This window comes from Bos grunniens, chromosome 3 (genome assembly GCF_055505025.1).
Source record: "Bos grunniens cultivar Pamir isolate PY7600 chromosome 3, Bosgru_T2T1.0, whole genome shotgun sequence".
NCBI lineage: Eukaryota > Metazoa > Chordata > Mammalia > Artiodactyla > Bovidae > Bos > Bos grunniens.
The window spans coordinates 101,512,485-101,529,600 of NC_141167.1; the positions used below are offsets into that span (position 1 = coordinate 101,512,485).

The following is a 17,116-nucleotide window of genomic DNA, read 5'->3' on the forward strand; positions in this document are numbered from 1 at the left end:
TAGTGCTCTTTACTCCTTCCTGTATTTCCCAGTTTTGTTTTGATATTATCATCATTCATAAAGGACTTTATCATTTTTTATAGCTCGTGCATGCTTCCTTAGCTTTCATTTCTCTGAAGGTGTTTTCACCCCCATACATGTGCTATTTTTAAAGTAAAATGTAATAAATACAATTTTACTGAAATTTCACACAAAGAGAAGGAATTACTGAACTTCAATCATTTTCTTATTACAAGAGATTTTCCTAACAGACTTATTTCTATGGTTAAGAAAACAGATTATTGAGAATTTGAGTTTTGTTGTTCAAATGTTTCAATTTTAGACAATATCTAATTGACTTCTTACTATAAAAGATAAAGTTAATATCTCTCCTATACTTTCTCCCATCTTTATTCCTTTACTTCCCAATTTTTAAATTATAAATTTATATGGATACTATTCTTTTACTGATATATAACTTTACATTAGTTTCAGGTATACAACATAATGATGCTATGCTGCTGCTGCTAAGTCACTTCAGTGGCATCCGACTCTGTGCGACCCCATAGACGGCAGCCCACCAGGCTCCTCTGTCCATGGGATTTTCCAGGCAAGAGTACTGGAGTGGTGTGCCATTGCCTTCTCCGAATGATGCTACACACACACACACACACACACACACACATTGTGAAAGGATCCTGGCAATAAATCTCAACATCAAACATAGTTAATCACAATTTTTTTCTTGTGACAAGAACTTTTAAGATCTACTCTCTCAGCAACTTTAATATATACAATACACTATTATTAACTATAGTTATCATCGTGAAGATTATATCTCCAGGACTTTAACTGGAATTTTGTACCTTTTTGATTGCCCATAAGACTATTAGAAAATGAAGTAACTAAAGACATTGAGAGGTATGACAAATGCAAGGCAATTTAGAGAATCGCAAGGTCACTTTTTGATTTGTAATGGGCTTTGTAAAGAAATGCAGAATTTAACATGTTATGGGGATAGTAACATGGCCAGAATATATAAAAAAGAAATGTGGGGATTCTGGGAAGTTGCCTTATAGGAAGTATCAGAAATCTGTTTTCCCACCTAGACACAATTTTATCAGTACAATCTGTCTGATATAAGGATTTTGGAACTTGGGAAGCTATTGAAGGTTTGCAATTTGCAGGGGAAGCCACGGATCACTAATTACAGTTAATTCCAGTTAATTTCAAATTTTAGTTTAGCATAGGCTACCCATCTCCCATCCCCTAATCCCATGGCAGGCAGCCATGCATGTGGCTTATATGCAGCTTATACTAGGAGCTAGGGTAGGCAATATGGACTCTGCCATCCAAATAATAGGGAACTGCATTCTGATCATGGAAGTGCAGACACAGAGACCATTGTTGTAACCTCCCTAGTTTGCTGCAAGCCCTTCACCTTCTGGCTGAAGTGACTGCCAGGTGATTTAAAGGGTTGATGCCTTTTTCTTCCTCTTCATTTTCTCTTGTCTCCTTTTTGGAGCCAGATACCAAAGCCTAGGACATTCAAAAGCAACTACATACACAGGGGAAATTAGAAGATTATTGTAAATGACCAAGGAAAGGCACAGGCTCAGAAAAGATTTGAAAAGACCTTAATTTTACACCTTAGGCTAATTCTCAGCACAGAGATAGCCCACAGTAATTAAAAAAAAAAAAAAGCACTACACCATACACAAAAATCAACTAAAAATGAATTAAAGACTTAAGCATAACTCCTGAAAAACAGTAAAACTACAAGAAGAAAACACAGAGGGTAAGCTCTCTCTCCAGGTTTTTTGGACTTGATGCCAAGAGTACAAGCAACAAAAGCAAAAACATAAAAAAGGGGACTACGTCAAATTAAAAAGCTTCTGCACAGCAAAGGAAACCATCAATAAAATGAAAAAGCAACATATGGAATGGGAGAAAATATTTACAAACCATATATCCAATAAGTGATTAACATCCACAGCATACAAGGAGCTCATATAACTCAATAGCAAAAAACCATATTGTGCAATTTAAAAATGGGCAAAGAACCTGAACAGACATTTTCCAAAGAAAATACACAAGTGGCCCACAAGCACATGAAAAGGAGCTCAACATCACTAATCATAAGGGAAATACAAATCAAAACTACAATGAGGGACCTTCCTGGTTGGTTCAGTGGCTGGGATGCCACGCTCCCAGTGCAGGGGATCGGGGTTCGATCCCTAGTCAAGGAGCTAGATCCCACATGCCACAACTAAGAGCCAGCATACAGAAACTAAGGATCACATGTGTTGCAACTAAGACCTGATGCAGCCAAATAAATTAATTTAAATAAGTTAATTTAAAAAACCACAATGAGATAACAATTCATACCTGTGAGAATGGCTATTATTTAAAAGATGAGATAACAAATGTTAGCAAGAATGTGGGAAAAGGGAATTTCTGTATACTGTTGGTGGGAATGTAAACTGGTATAGCAACTATGGAAAACAGTGTGGAGGTTTCTCAAGAAATTACAAACAGGATTACCATATGATCCAGCAATTCCACCTCTGTGTATATATACAAAGGAAACAAAACCACTATTGCAAAACGATATCTGTATTAAACTGCAGCATTTTTCACAATAGCCAAAGTATGGAAACAATCTAAGTGTCTATCAATGGGTAAATGGATCAAGGAAAAAAATATTACTCAGTCTTAAAAAAAGACAGAAATCCAGTCACTTGTGACAACATGAATGAATCTGGAGGGCATTATGCCCCAGAGATATTTCACCTGGAGGTGAAATAAGCCAGAGAGAGAAATAAACACCACATGGTATCACTGACATGTAAAATTAAAAACAAACAAACTGAGCTCCTAGAAACAGAGAGTAGAAAAGTGGTTGCCAGGGATTGGGAAGTAGAGGGAAACAGGGAGAGGTTAGGAAAAGGGTACAAACTTTCAGTTACATAATGAATAAGGTTCTGATGTATACCACGGTGACTATATCGACAACACTATATTGCTATCTACTTTTTCTTAAAGTACACTTGATTTACAATTTTGTGTTAGTTTCAGATATATAACAAAGTGATTTGGTTAGATAGATATAGATATTTCCTTTTTTCTGATTCTTTTCCATTAGGTTATTATAAGATACTGAATATAGTTTGCTGTGCTATACAGTAAATTCTTATTTATTTTATATATGGTGATGTGTATCTGATGTCACTGTACTGTATAACCAAAATTTGCTAAGAGAATAAATGTTCTCTCGTACACAGACACAAAGGTAAATATACATCAGGTGATGGGTGTGTTAATTAATGTGATGGGGTAATCTTATTGCAGTGTATACATATACAAAATCATCATGTTGTATACTTAATTTCACAATTTTTCCAGTTACACCTAAATAAATCTGAAAAAACAAAACCCAGCAAACCCAGCAAATCTGATTTCCAGAGTTACCTATCATTACACTCAAATGTCCAATTTTCAGTCAAAAAATCATAAGATATACAAAGAAACAGTTATCACTCAAAGGGAAAAAAAAAAAAAAACCAATAGAAACTGTTCCAGAAAGACCAGATGACAGACCTAGTAAAAAATACTTTAAAACAAAAGATTCTCAAATAACTAAAGGAAGATATATAGAAAGTCAGGAAAATAATGTATGAAGAAAATGGAAATATCAGTAAAGAGACATGAAAACCTAAAAATAAATCAAAAAGGAATTCTAGAACTAAAAGTATAATTACTGAAATAAAAATTTACTAGAGGGATTTAAAGGAAGATTTGAGCAGGCAGAAAGAAGAATTAACATACCTGGAGATAGGACAAATGGAAATTATTGAGTCTGAGGAACAGAAAGAAAAAAGATTGAAGAATAATGAACATATCCCAGGGAATTGTGGGTTATCAACAAAAGTAAACCAACATACACACTTTGGGTATACAAGAAGAAGAGAGCAAAAGGGGCAGAGAGATTATTTGAAGAAATAATGGTCTAAAATTTCCCAAGTTTGATAAAAAGGTATGCATATAAACATCCAGAAGCTCAATGAACTCCAAATAGAATGAACTCAAACATATGCACAGAGGCACATTAAAATCAAATGGCTGAAAGTCAAAGACAAAGAGAGAATCTTGAATGCAAGAGAAGAGAAGCCACTTGTCCCATACAAGAGAGCCTCAATAAGATTATCAACAGATTTCTCATCAGAAACTTCAGAAACCAGAAGGCAATGGGCTAATATATTCAAAATTCTAAAAAGGGGGGGAAAAACACCTGTCAACCAAGAATTCTCTATCCAGCAAAATTATCTTTCAAAAATGAAGGAGAAATTAAGAAATTTCCAGATAAACAAAAGCTCAGGGAGTCCCTTACCACTAGGTCTGCCCTGCAAGAAATACTAAAGGGTACCCTACAGGTAGAAATGAAAGGACACTGGACAGTAACTCAAAGCAGTATGAAGAAATAAAGATGTCAGTGAACACATGGACAATTACAAAAGCTAGTATTATAGTAAAAATGATCTGCAATTCCACTTTTTGTTTTCTACATGATTTAAGAAACTAATACACTTTAAAACATTAGTCTAAAAGCAAGTATTGGTGTAACTTTAGTTTGTTATTCTATATTCTGTTTTGTACATAATTTAAGAGACTAACGCAGCGTAATTAGTTTAAGTTTGAGGGCATAAAGTATATAAAGACGTAATTTTGTAACATCAATAACTAAAAGGGGTGGGGTGGAGCTGTACAGAAGCAGTTTCTGTGTGTTATTTAAGTTGGTATAAATTCAACTTAAAATGTTATAACATTAGGATGTTAAATGTAATCCCCATGGTAACAACAAAGAAAAGAGTTACAGAATATACAGAAAAGGAAATGAGAATTGAAACATGTCAGTATATATATGCTCAACTTGAACATAAATTTCACAATTTATTGTTCCAGTTTAACTTTGACTCCCATAAAGAGAGGATGATATTTGCTGTGCAGGATCAAGAAAGAGAAAGCACAAACTTTTTTGAAAACTCTATTGCTATACTAATAAAATATGAAGAGGGAGACAAAAGAGATGAAATGGCTCACATCAAGTTTACAGAAGCAGTGGTCAGAGCCAAAAGGCCAAATTTAAGTGGATGGCTTTTGTCTTAACGTCAATACCAGAAATGTTAAAACAGCATGCATTTGGGTACTGGGGAACATATACAGAGGAGGCTCTCAATGAAACAGCTTAAATTATATTTTCCTACTGTTAAAATAGGACTTTGGTCTCCCAGTTTATTACCTTTTGAACCAACAGTAAATAATCCTTTGGGATCACTTGACTAGACATTAAAAAAAAAAAAAAAGAGCAAAACAGAAGTTCTTTTTTTTGGGTAACAGCCTACATTAAAACCATAAAAGCTGACAAACGAGTCTTTCTGATACACTTGCCCTATTCACAATGGCAATACTAGTGACAAGAGATTTATTGTTCATTTTGTGCAATCAGGAAACTAAAAGACCAGGTTGTGACCTAAACTATAAATTACACTTTTAATCTTTTGATTGTAATAAAATGTTTTTGGACTGAGCAACTTTCAAAGAGGAGCAATTTTCTCCACATATAGCCATTCATGCACAAGTTGTATACTAACTTATTGCAGCTGATTTTGTTTTTAACTTACAGATTGTTCACTGAGATTATTTTTTTAACCAGCTTTAAAAAAATTGGCACTTCCAATCTCCCATTGCTAATAAATAATGAGTAAATTACAATTGATGAAGGATCATTAGTAAGTTTGAAAAGATAAGCATTAACATATTTTAGATTTATAATTTAAAGTGAAAGTTTTATTCAGTTTATCATTTTTTATAGGTATGAATGGTGACATTGTTTGAAAGAACATAATTGGTAAAAGTACAAGAATATTGTTAGCAGCACTATTCATAATGGACTCCTGAGTGTCCATTTACTAGTAGAATGGCCATATATTCATATAATCAAATACTACACTGTAATGAACTGAATTAAATTATATTCAACAATATGGATGGATTTCGAACATAACTGAACAAAAGAATACATGACAGTATAACCCCAAAACATAAAGTTTAAGAAACAAGCAAGACTGAAATATATTGTTTAAGGATTAATACACGTTAAAACTATAGGGAGGCAGGGCAGCATGTGATTAGGGAAGGGCACAAGATGATGCTTCTAGGATGCTGACAATGTTCTATTGCTGGTGGTTACATGAGTGTTTGTTTTGGGGGACTTCCTTGGTGGTTCAGTGGCTAAGACACTATGCTCCTGATATAGTGAATGCAGGTTCAATCCCTGGTCAGGGAACTAGATCCCATGTCTCAACCAAGGGTTCACATGCCGCAACTAAAGACTCCACATGTTGCAATTAAGACAGCCACATGAGTGTTTAAAACTACTTGTTAAATTTTATATATGTGTTTTAAACACTTTTTGGATGGGTTGTATTTTATAATTTTTGAAAAGTTAAACAATAAAACACACAACTGGATGTCCAGCTCTGGTACTTCTTTAAAACATCTAAGTTCATTTAAAGGAAATGGGATGCATTTAAATATCTGTGGTTATTCCAGTTATGGATCACTGAAATTATTATAAACATGCAACTGATGTTCTTTTTTCCTAGAAACTGTCTCTCTTCACTGACTAACTCTTGCACATCTTCAGAATTCAGATTAAGACTTATCACCTCCCATAAGTCTTACCCAGTATCTTTTCTCTTTCCCTCTCCCACCTATTATTTTCCATACCTATCCAAGTTAGGTATCTTTCGTCTCTGTTCCCTCAGTGCTCAGGATATAGTATGCATATATCTCACTGTAGCGCAACAGTCTGCTGACTTTTCTGACCCCTCTCCTAACTTCTCCAACCACTCTCAGGTCATAGACTATAAATAATCTCAAAAGCTGGGACTATTGTTTTTGTTTTCTTCTAATATTCAGCACTTGACATATACGAGATATTCAATAGATTTTTGGTGACTAAACGAATGAATGAAAATATATTTCCAGGGGACTTTCTTCGTGGTTCAGTGGTTCAGTGCAAGGCAAGGGATACCAGTTTGACCCCTGGCCAGGAAGATTCCACATGCCCCAGGGCAACTAAGCCTGTGCATCACAACTACTGAAGCCTGCGTGCCTAGAGGCCTTGTTCAGCAAGAAGAGAAGCCACCACAATAAGACTGCACACTGCAACTAGAGAGTAACCCCTTCCTCCCACCTTCAGCTCTCTGTAACCAGACAAAGCCCACGTGCAGCAACAAAGACATAGCACAACCAAGAAGAAATAAATAAAAATTAAAAAAAGAAAACACATTTTCATAATACCAGTGAACAATACTGTCAATTTTTACTCCAGTGAGATGAGAAATATGGTGAAAAGCTTTTATGTTACATTGCATAGTTGTTGTTGTTCAGTCACTGAGTCACGTCTGACTGCAACACCATGGGCTGCAGCACGCCAGGTCTCCCTGTCCCTCACCATCTCCCGGAGTTTGCCCAAGTTCACGTCCACTGAATCAGTGATGCCATCCAACCATCTCATCCTCTGTCGCCCTCTTCTCCCTTGCCTTCAGTGCTTCCCAGCATCAGGATCTTTTCCAATGAGTCCACTCTTCCCATCAGGTAGCCAAAATATTGGAGCTTCAGCTTCAGCATCAGTTCTTCCAATGAGTATTCAGGGTTGATTTCCTTTAGGACCGACTGGTTTGATCTCCTTGCAGTCCAAGTGGCTCTCAAGAGTCTTCTCTGGCACCACAGTTTGAAAACATCAATTCTTTGGTGCTCTGCCTTCTTTATGGTTCAACTCTCACATCTATACATGACTACCTGAAAGACCATATAGCCTTGACTATATGGATCTTTGTGGGCAAGGTGATGTCTTTGCTTTATAATACACTGTCTAGATTTGTCATAGCTTTCCTTCCAAGAAGCAATTGTCTTCTAATTTCATGGCTGCTATCACCATTGCAGTTGATTTTAGAGTGCATATAAGTAATCAATAAATGGCATTAAGATAGAGTTTTGCAAGGAAGGGAAGAGGGTTAAAAAACACTATCCAAATTTAAAAGATTATGACCAAAAGTCAAAAGCATTAGTAGGTTCACGCTTCTTATAGGTGACTTAATTATAAAGATTTTCATAAAGGAGAAATTTAAAATATACTAGCAATTTAATTAAAGCATTAGGTGCGGTGGCGGAGTCGGCATCGGCTACAGCGGGAGACTTTGGTGCGATGTCTCACGCCATCTTGCTGGTACAGCCTACCAGAGGCCAGAAGGCAGAACTTATGCTGACTATGAATCTGTGAATGAGTGTATGGAAGGTATTTGTAAAATGTATGAAGAACATCTGAAGAGAATGAATCCCAACAGCCCCTCTATCACATATGATATCAGTCAGTTGTTTGATTTTATTGATGACCTGGCAGGTCTCAGCTGCCTTGTTTACCGAGCTGATACCCAGATATACCAGCCTTATAACAAAGACTGGATTAAAGAGAAGATCTACATGCTCCTTCGTCAACAGGCCCAACAGGCTGGGAAATAGTTGAGTTTGGGAGCATTAGGGGAATGGGAGTGGGCTTGGAACACAGGTGTGTGCAGTGTGCTGTAATGGAAATTTCGTATTATAGTTATCCTGTTTCCATTTTGGTATACCCTAGCCAGAATTGACTGAGAAGGCAATGGCACCCCACTCCAGTACTCTTGCCTGGAGAATCCCAGGGACAGGGGAGCCTGGTGGGCTGCCGTCTATGGGGTCACACAGAGTCGGACACGACTGAGGCGACTTAGCAGCAGCAGCCAGAATTGAATGTATTAGATAAAATATGATGATCTTGTTTAATCTGAAAACCCCTTTCCCCCCCGTTTTTTTACTTAAACATTTTTATGATGATTTAGATGGAAGTTGGTTTTTGTCAGTTAACTTTGGTTCCGGTGCCTCAAACTGTTCATACCTGCTTTATAACATCCACTGTACTAATCCTCCTCCAAATTGGGGTGGGGAGCGGAGGCGCAGTTTAGTTACGTCCTCAAGATAAAATCTTGGTGAAAAACAAATAAATGTTCTTTAGTTATATTTAAAAAAAAAAATTAAAGCGCTAGCTGTCCATAAGTCAATATTAGTATCTATAAAAAAACTTTTAACAAAGGCGATAATAACAAACAGGATCTTGATTTCAACAGGAAATAAACCTATTTTATTGTGGTCACGCTGGTACTCAAGTTTAATTTTCTCAGTTAAGCTGAGTGTTACTGAACTGAGGAAATATCTAATTTTAAATGTATTTGAAAGGTTAGACTCTTCAACATGTATTTAAATTTCCTGATTTCACAAGACAATGAAGCTTAATATCTTAAACCAGTCTATGGCAGTTACTCCTCAGAAGAATTTTGAGAAAGTATGACAGTAATATTTCACAAGCAACTTGACTATCTGCTGCTGCTAAGTCGATTCAGTTGTGTCCGACTCTGTGCGACCCCATGGACGGCAGCCCACCAGGCTCCCCCGTCCCCGGGATTCTCCAGGCAAGAACACTGGAGTGGGTTGCCATTTCTTTCTCCAATGCATGAAAGTGAAAAGTGAAAGTGAAGTCGCTCAGTCGTGTCCGACTTCGCAACCCCATGGACTGCAGCCCACCAGGCCCCTCTGTCCATGGGATTTTCCAGGCAAGAGTACTGGAGTGGGTTGCCGTTATAAAACCTACTATAATTTCTTTCTAGGCTTACAATTCTTGAAATATTAGTCTCATTATGTTATTTTCTTACAGCTTTTTAAAATATAATCTAAAAAAGTTATAGCATTAGGTTCTACACAGAAAATTTAATGGAAATCTTCAGCAAAAGTTAACTTTGGGATGCAAAGGTTAACATTTAAGAATTTTTTTTTGACATGTCACAAACAAATGATGTAAAAACATGAAATTACACATATACCAAAACATATACTCAAAACATATACCAAAGAAAATAGAGCAAAAATATTCTCCAACTAAACACAAAAATGAAATGGATGTTGCTGTTTTCATTAGGTTGATTCCCTTTTACTTAAAGGAAAGAGTCTACAAGTCTTGCCTGGCACTCAAAATCATTTCTACTCTGATCTGAATCTAATTTGTCAATTTTGAGAAAACAATGAGATCACTGTTTTCTAAGAATACCACCTGCTTCAATCGCTGTTTTGGGTTGTTGTTTTAGCAGCTAAGTTGTTTCTGACTCTTTCGTGACCCCACGTACTGTAGCCCCCCAGGCTCCTCTGTCCATAGAACTTTCCTGGCAAGAATACTGGAGTAGGTTGCCATTTCCTTCTCCAGGGGATCTTCCCAATTCAGAGATTGAATCCATGTCTCCTGCATTGCAGGCAGATTCTTTACCACAGAGTCACCAGGGAAGTACATATTTTAGTCATACTGGTACTCAATTATCTCCCAAATTCATCAAGCTCAAGATACCATTGGTAACTCATCCAGAAGTTGATGAGTTCCATTCTCTCCATTTATGTAAATCTATGGGCTTCCCCGCAGAGAAGGCAATGGCACCCCACTCCAGTACTCTTGCCTGGAAAATCCCATGGATGGAGGAGCCTGGTAGGCTGCAGTCCATGGGGTTGCTAAGATTCAGACACGACTGAGTGACTTCACTTTCACTTTTCACTTTTATGTACTGGAGAAGGAAATGGCAACCAGTGTTCTTGCCTGGAGAATCCCAGGGATGGGGGAGCCTGGTGGCTGCCGTCTATGGGGTCGCACAGAGTCGGACACAACTGAAGTGACTCAGCAGCAGCAGCAGCAGCATGGGCTTCCCTAATAGCTCAGTAGATAAAGAATCTGCCTGCAATGCAGGAGACATAGGAGTCTGGGTTTGATCCTTGCGTTGGGAAGATCCCCTAGAGAAGGAAATGGCACTATTCTTGCCTAAAAAATCCCATGGACAGAGGAACCTGGCAGGTTAGAGTCCAATGGGTCTCCAAGAGTCACACAACTAAGCGTACAAACATAACACCCATTCTTAAAGGTCCTTCGCTGCCTTTTGTTCTTCCCCAAATTATTCCAACCTATGATGATCCTTCTTCTCTCCAACTTCCTCTGCACTTACTGTTCTAACATGGAAAAACTTTTTTTTTTTTTAATTGTTATTTACTTTAAAAATCTTTTGAATTGTGAAATATAATGCACACAGAACAGAGTACATAAAAGTGAAATGCTCAATGATTTATCCCTAGGTGAATATCTATGAAATTTTCTCCAAGTAGAGAAACAGAAAACTGTTAGAAAAATCCCTTCATGCTCTTTTCTAATCACTAACACTCCCTCCTCCTCTACTTCTCACAAAAAGGTAACCACTACCCTAACAAATATGGTAATCCCCTTTTCTGTATAATTTTACCACCTAAATATGCAACCCCAAGCATCATAGCTTAGTTTTTTGAAACTTATATACATATAATCATACAATATGTATTCTTTTGTGTCTGGCTTCCTTTACTGAACATTATATGAAAATCATACATGTTTTGTAATAATGTTCATTTTCATTCTTTATATAAAATATATTTATACTCATTTAAGTAAATGAATGATTCATTTTTATCCATTCTGCTGTTGTTGGAGCTTTGGGTAACTTCATTTTTAAAAGGATATAGATCTTGTTCCCCCAGCTAGAATGCACGTTTCTTGAGGACAGGGATAATGTATTATTTTATATTTACCTTACTATCTGTATAATGCTATGCCATGCTTAATTGCTCAGTCGTGTCTGACTCTCTGCAACCCTGTGGACTATAGCCCGCCAGGTTCCTCTGTCCATGGGATTTTCCAGGCAAAAATACTGGAGTGGGTTGCCATTTCCTGCTCTAGAGGATCTTCCCAACCCAGGGATCAAATCGCGCCTCCTACACTGGCAGGCAGATTCTTTACCACTAGCACCACCTGGGAAGCCCTGTATAATGCTAAGCACATTAAATCTTGATTAAATAAATCAACAAGTGGTTTGAGAGATAAGAAAATAAGTTGAGCTGGAAATCAATGTAGTATTTTTAGAGCTAGTTATGCTACTGGCATTTTGGAACAGCTATTACAACTTTAATAAACCAGAAAGTTTGACTTCTCCTATTTTTGTATGCCTGAGGATTTATCATTTCTCATTCTTTTTGAGTCAACTGAAAGCTAAAAATTTATCAACTATCTCCCCAAATAAAATTAGAACAATTCAAAAGGTGGATAGTATCTACCCATCTTGTACAGTGTTTTACCAGTATATCGAACACCACTATGATCGTCTCTCTAAACAAGCTTCTTTATTTTTTTATCCTATTTCCTTAAGTTTATATTAACTATTATAAACTCAGAAACAAGTTTCTGTGTCCAAAAGACAAGTCCAAAGTAAGTTTTGCTACAGAACCGAAGCAAAAATTCTAGTATCTAGATTCACCAGGAAATTAATCATTCCTATTCAAAACTAAACCAAACAAAACAGTTTTTATATCTAATATGTTCTTCTTTTACAGTCAGTGAATGTTTCTGAGGCACTATGTAAACATCTCAAAATTTTTATACCACCTAATCTTCAGACCTACTCTGACTTTGTCTTAGAGAGTCAGTTTTGCTTTTTCATTTAACTTTTATAAAACTAGAGCCTCACCAACCTTCTCAGCAAACAGGAAAATATACTTCCAGGCAAGATTTTCTGGTATATTTGTGTCTTGGCCAAGTACATAGGGGCATGTCTCTAGTATTAGTTTTAACAATACACAGGCTATAATGTCTATAATGTCTTGTAATCTTGTTCAAGTTGGTAATTTGACATGACAAAAAACAGAAGAGGGAAAACAGTGATAGAGAAAAAAAATAAAATAGCATAATACAAAGTACAACAAGGGTATTCTCAAGTTGAGGAGTCAGTGTAGTAAAGAAGAGATATTACTCGATGTATGTAGCCAATTCATTTCTATCTAAGGACAATTATCAAAGCCACATTTAGTATTTTTTTAATATAAAGTAACATTTAAATTTGATGTTTTCAAAACTGAGGGCAATAATAAATATGCTTTTTTTATATTTACCAAAGTCTTCTTGAAAAGGAAGTAGACTGTTTAAAATATTACTTACATATCTTTATAACCTCTTCATAAGGGAGGAAAGTGAAGGAAAAACACAATAAATAGTTAAATCACAAATGAAGGATAATGTATACTACTAGTAGAAAAGTGAAAAAAATATTTGATTATATCACAAGACTTGCTATCTCAAAACTAATCTCAATATAAAATAAATGTTCTATTAATAAGGGAAAAATTAGAAAAAAAGAGAAAGCTGCAATTAATTTTAAAATATTTTCTAAAATAATCCTCATCAATTGTTGATCTTTAACTTCTAAAGATCCACAGAATGGAAGTTATTCTTACTGTATTATAAGAAACCTACCCACTATTTACTTTTGTAAGCAGCTAACCACACATGTTCCTTATCTTTTCATTTAAAAGACTTTTCTCCCTAAAGCTCAAGAAGACTTCAATGTGTGTGGGTCCTCTTTCTTACTTTAGTAAGAGGTCATTTCACCATCAATCTCACTTCGGAAACTACAAACACTTTACACTGTGTTGTATTTTAAAATTTCGGAGTAATTCTGTAATTACACTTCAAGTGATTTTACTTCTGATTTTACCTTCCAAGAATCAGCCATCCTCCCAGACTTCCCCATGCCCCAGATGGCTGAAGCACAATTCTAAGGCCAGTCTAGCATTAATGAAAATATTTTATCAGATACTTCTTAAAAACATTCCAATACTTAAGTCTTTGAGACAGCCAAGCAAACCGAACTACATTACCTCTTTATCTTTTAGTCCCAGGAGCAATACTTCTTCCATAAGGGTGAGGCGGATATCCTTAGAGTCTCCAATGTCCTCATTGTCTTGATTTCGGTCTTGATTCACGTTTTCCTCATTTTCTACCTTCTTTTCAGAATTCTTCCCCACTTCAGTACGACGGGCCCGGTGAGTTAAGGTGGTCATTCTCACCTGTTTCTGGAGAGGGTGATGAAAAAATATATGTATGCTTGTGTAAATAAACATCTAGATATTAATGCATGCATACTAAAAACGTAAGAAATATTAACAAACTTAAATGAGAAAGGAAGGAAGGAGTAACGACTAGAAAAAATTAGGTAGATAACACAGTATCTTTTCCAAAGTATAACAAGTTGAACTGCACTGGAAGCACTGACAAGAAATCAAATCAGTAATTCTAAAGACCAGGAGAAATGATATTGTTTTTTAAGCCTGCTGATTTCTTGTGCATAACCTATAACCTAGGAGAGAATTTCCATTATTGTGATTCCTTTCACAAAATGGATTCTCCACAAGTTAAATAATATGGAACAGCAAAAAAATGTGAGCATCTGGCTCCAGAGAGCATACAGTAATTTATATATAATTTCTAAAAATATTCAATGATGCATTATAAACCACAAAAATTAGTAAAAAAAAAAAAATTAAGAAAAACTAAATAGAAATACATGTTTTAATACTTCCTTCCCAAACTCAAATGATTCATTTCATGCAACCACTTTGGAGATCATCAGTCTAGAGAATAACACTCAGAATATCATGTATGGCATTTCCATAAAGCTAAAAACTTTCATCTCTATTCCTAATCATCTTGCAAATACATAAACAGGTGACAACAAAAAGTACTGGCAAGAGAATGTTAAAAGATTAGCAAATTCTTTTTCAATTACAAAAAAAATCAGCCTTTTTATATCATGCACTACAGGTTGGTTTTTTTTTTTTTGCCTTTTCATACTGTTCATGGAGTTCATTTGGCCACCTGATGCAAAGAGCTGACTCACTGGAAAAGACCCTGATGGTGGGAAAGATTGAGGGCAAGAGGAGAAGGGGCCACAGAGAATGAGATGGTTGGATGGCATCACCGACTCAACAGACATGAGTTTGAGCAAACTCTGGGAGATGGTGAAGGGCAGGGAATTGTGGTGTGATGCAGTTCATGGGATCACAAAGAGCCCAAAGAGTTGGACACGACTGAGCGACTGACAACAGCCGTTTTAAAAACCTACAGTCAAAAAAATTCCACTATTATGTGTGATAAAGTTTAAAATTAGCATACTTTACATCAACCTAAATGCCAGTTCTTAAGGTAAAGTACAGTAAGTATTTTAAACCAGCAATTATTGAAAAGAATAGCTTTTTCAAGGTCAAAAGAGCACATTCAAGAGCCTCTGTGACTGGATCTCATTCTATCTTCTAGCAATATTTCCCATTACTCCAAAGGTACTGTTAAGGCATTTCACAAACAGGTCATGCCTTTCTTTGTAGAGGATGGAGTCTCTCCCCCTTCCCTTACTCTCTAAATTCTACTCATTCTTTGACGTCTTACTGAGGACCCACTGTAAAGCCTTCAGGGAAATCTGCTTTTCCATTACCCGGTGTCCCATGGCTAGGTCTCTCTCTCAGCTGTACTTTCAAACAACTTTATTTATACTTACTTCCTTTAAAGTATTTGTTATAGTCTTTCTTTTGGTATGGCTGTCTCTAAACTGTAAACTTCTTGAGGGCAAGGATATTGTCTTCTTGGGTTTTTATACTCTCCATAGCAAATAGCACAAATGTCTTTACGTTGTAACTGCTCGACAAATATACACTGATTAAAATGAATACTCAGAAATGCATGAGAATATTTAAAACATAAATAAAGTGACTTACAAAAGATTCTTTGTTCAAGGCTGTATTTCAAATAATTCTTGGTGGGAGGCAGGCGTAAGAGTGAAAAAAGAGAACCATGAAATAAATGCTTATGGGCACTAACCCTATCTGGCACTGTGAATAGGGTTTATTTTCTAATCCAAGAAACTTAGTATCTTCAGGGCAAAAAAAAAAAAAAAAAGGAGTGGGGATTTTCTTCGACGAATTAATCACCCCTGGACATTTACTAGTTAAAAAGCCTATTAAAAAACAAACAAACAAAACCGATGGCCCCAAAATTAAATATAAACCTCCTTCTCTCCATAAAGTAAAATATTTGGAGGAATTTTTTTGGACGTTATATGTATTTCCCCCGTTGCTTACCTGACGTTACTCCTGGGTTACAGCCAAACGCAGGTTGCAGCTTGCGCTCTATTTTATGGGGACATTTGTCCCCACCCCCACCCCCTACCCCCGTCCTGCTAGGTGAAAAACTTCTCAGCCACGCAGAGAGAACAAACTTCCTGATGATTCGATGCAGAGAAGGAATAACACATCAGCTTCCTCAGGATCACTAGGCAACCTACCTTGGTGTTTCTTCATTGGACCAATCAGGAACCTCCAAGGTTGAGTTCAGCCAATTAGAGCTTGCGAAGGGAGGCTCTCCCCCCAGCTATTGTGTTGCGCTCCAGACAAACACGACCAAAAGGAGGCAGGTTTGGGTTTAACCTGACAGCTGGTCAATCCAATGAAAGAACCTTGGTAGCGAGAGGAAAGAGGGCTGCGATCCCCACCCCCATTAAACCGGCCAATCAAAGCGTTTAGTGAGCTATCACCAGCTTCCGATCTACAAAGGTTTTTGTTGGGCAATCTCAGTGTAGCAGGTGTGTTCTGTAGCAGTGTATACTGGGACAATTAGGTGAGATGAGTTGGGATCCAATAAAGCTAAGAATACATAAACATTTTAAAATTGGTTGTTTTCGACAATTGGCTTATCCCTAACTTTCCTGTCCCAGAAAAATCTGATCTGGGTCAGTTTGTGGAGGGTTATCTGGTTTACATTAAACAGGATAGGCACATTTCTACCACAGCATTCATACTAACATTTTCCATTACTGTTTCTTACTGGCAAGTTCATGGATAATGTATATTTTTTTAGAATATGGCTGCTGAAAATGCAAGAGGCAAACAGACCAAGTTTTAAGCCTTCCTTTTCTAGAGCACAGGAAATACTAAAGTCTAGAACCAGGTCCCAGGTTTCTCACTGAAGGCACAATATCTTTCACATTACCACCTAAAAGTTCTAGGAAGTGTGCTCAACTCTTGAAAGAAATACCTACCAAAATGATTTCAAAATTAGTGCCTAAACATTTTCTATTTAAATAAAAATTAGAAGCCAGAAAGA

At 36.6% G+C, this 17,116-nt stretch overlaps 1 protein-coding gene and 1 pseudogene across 5 annotated transcripts in view; one reads left to right on the forward strand and one right to left on the reverse strand.

The window, feature by feature from the left end:
- GOLPH3L (golgi phosphoprotein 3 like) overlaps nt 1–16,537 on the reverse strand; it is a 55,309-nt gene extending 38,772 nt beyond the window's left edge. For 4 of the 5 annotated variants that reach the window (XM_086392477.1, XM_086392475.1, XM_086392478.1 and 1 more), the window contains exons 1-2: nt 16,096–16,296; nt 13,843–14,037 (exon numbers count right to left, since the gene is read on the reverse strand). In XM_086392477.1, coding sequence (XP_086248603.1) covers nt 13,843–14,025 — 183 coding nt within the window. In that variant the 5' untranslated portion in view covers nt 14,026–14,037; nt 16,096–16,296. The other variant, XM_086392476.1, reaches the window with a different exon arrangement.
- On the forward strand, nt 8,252–8,565 carry LOC147376415 (enhancer of rudimentary homolog pseudogene; annotated as a pseudogene).
- Nucleotides 16,538–17,116: the final 579 nt, after the last annotated feature.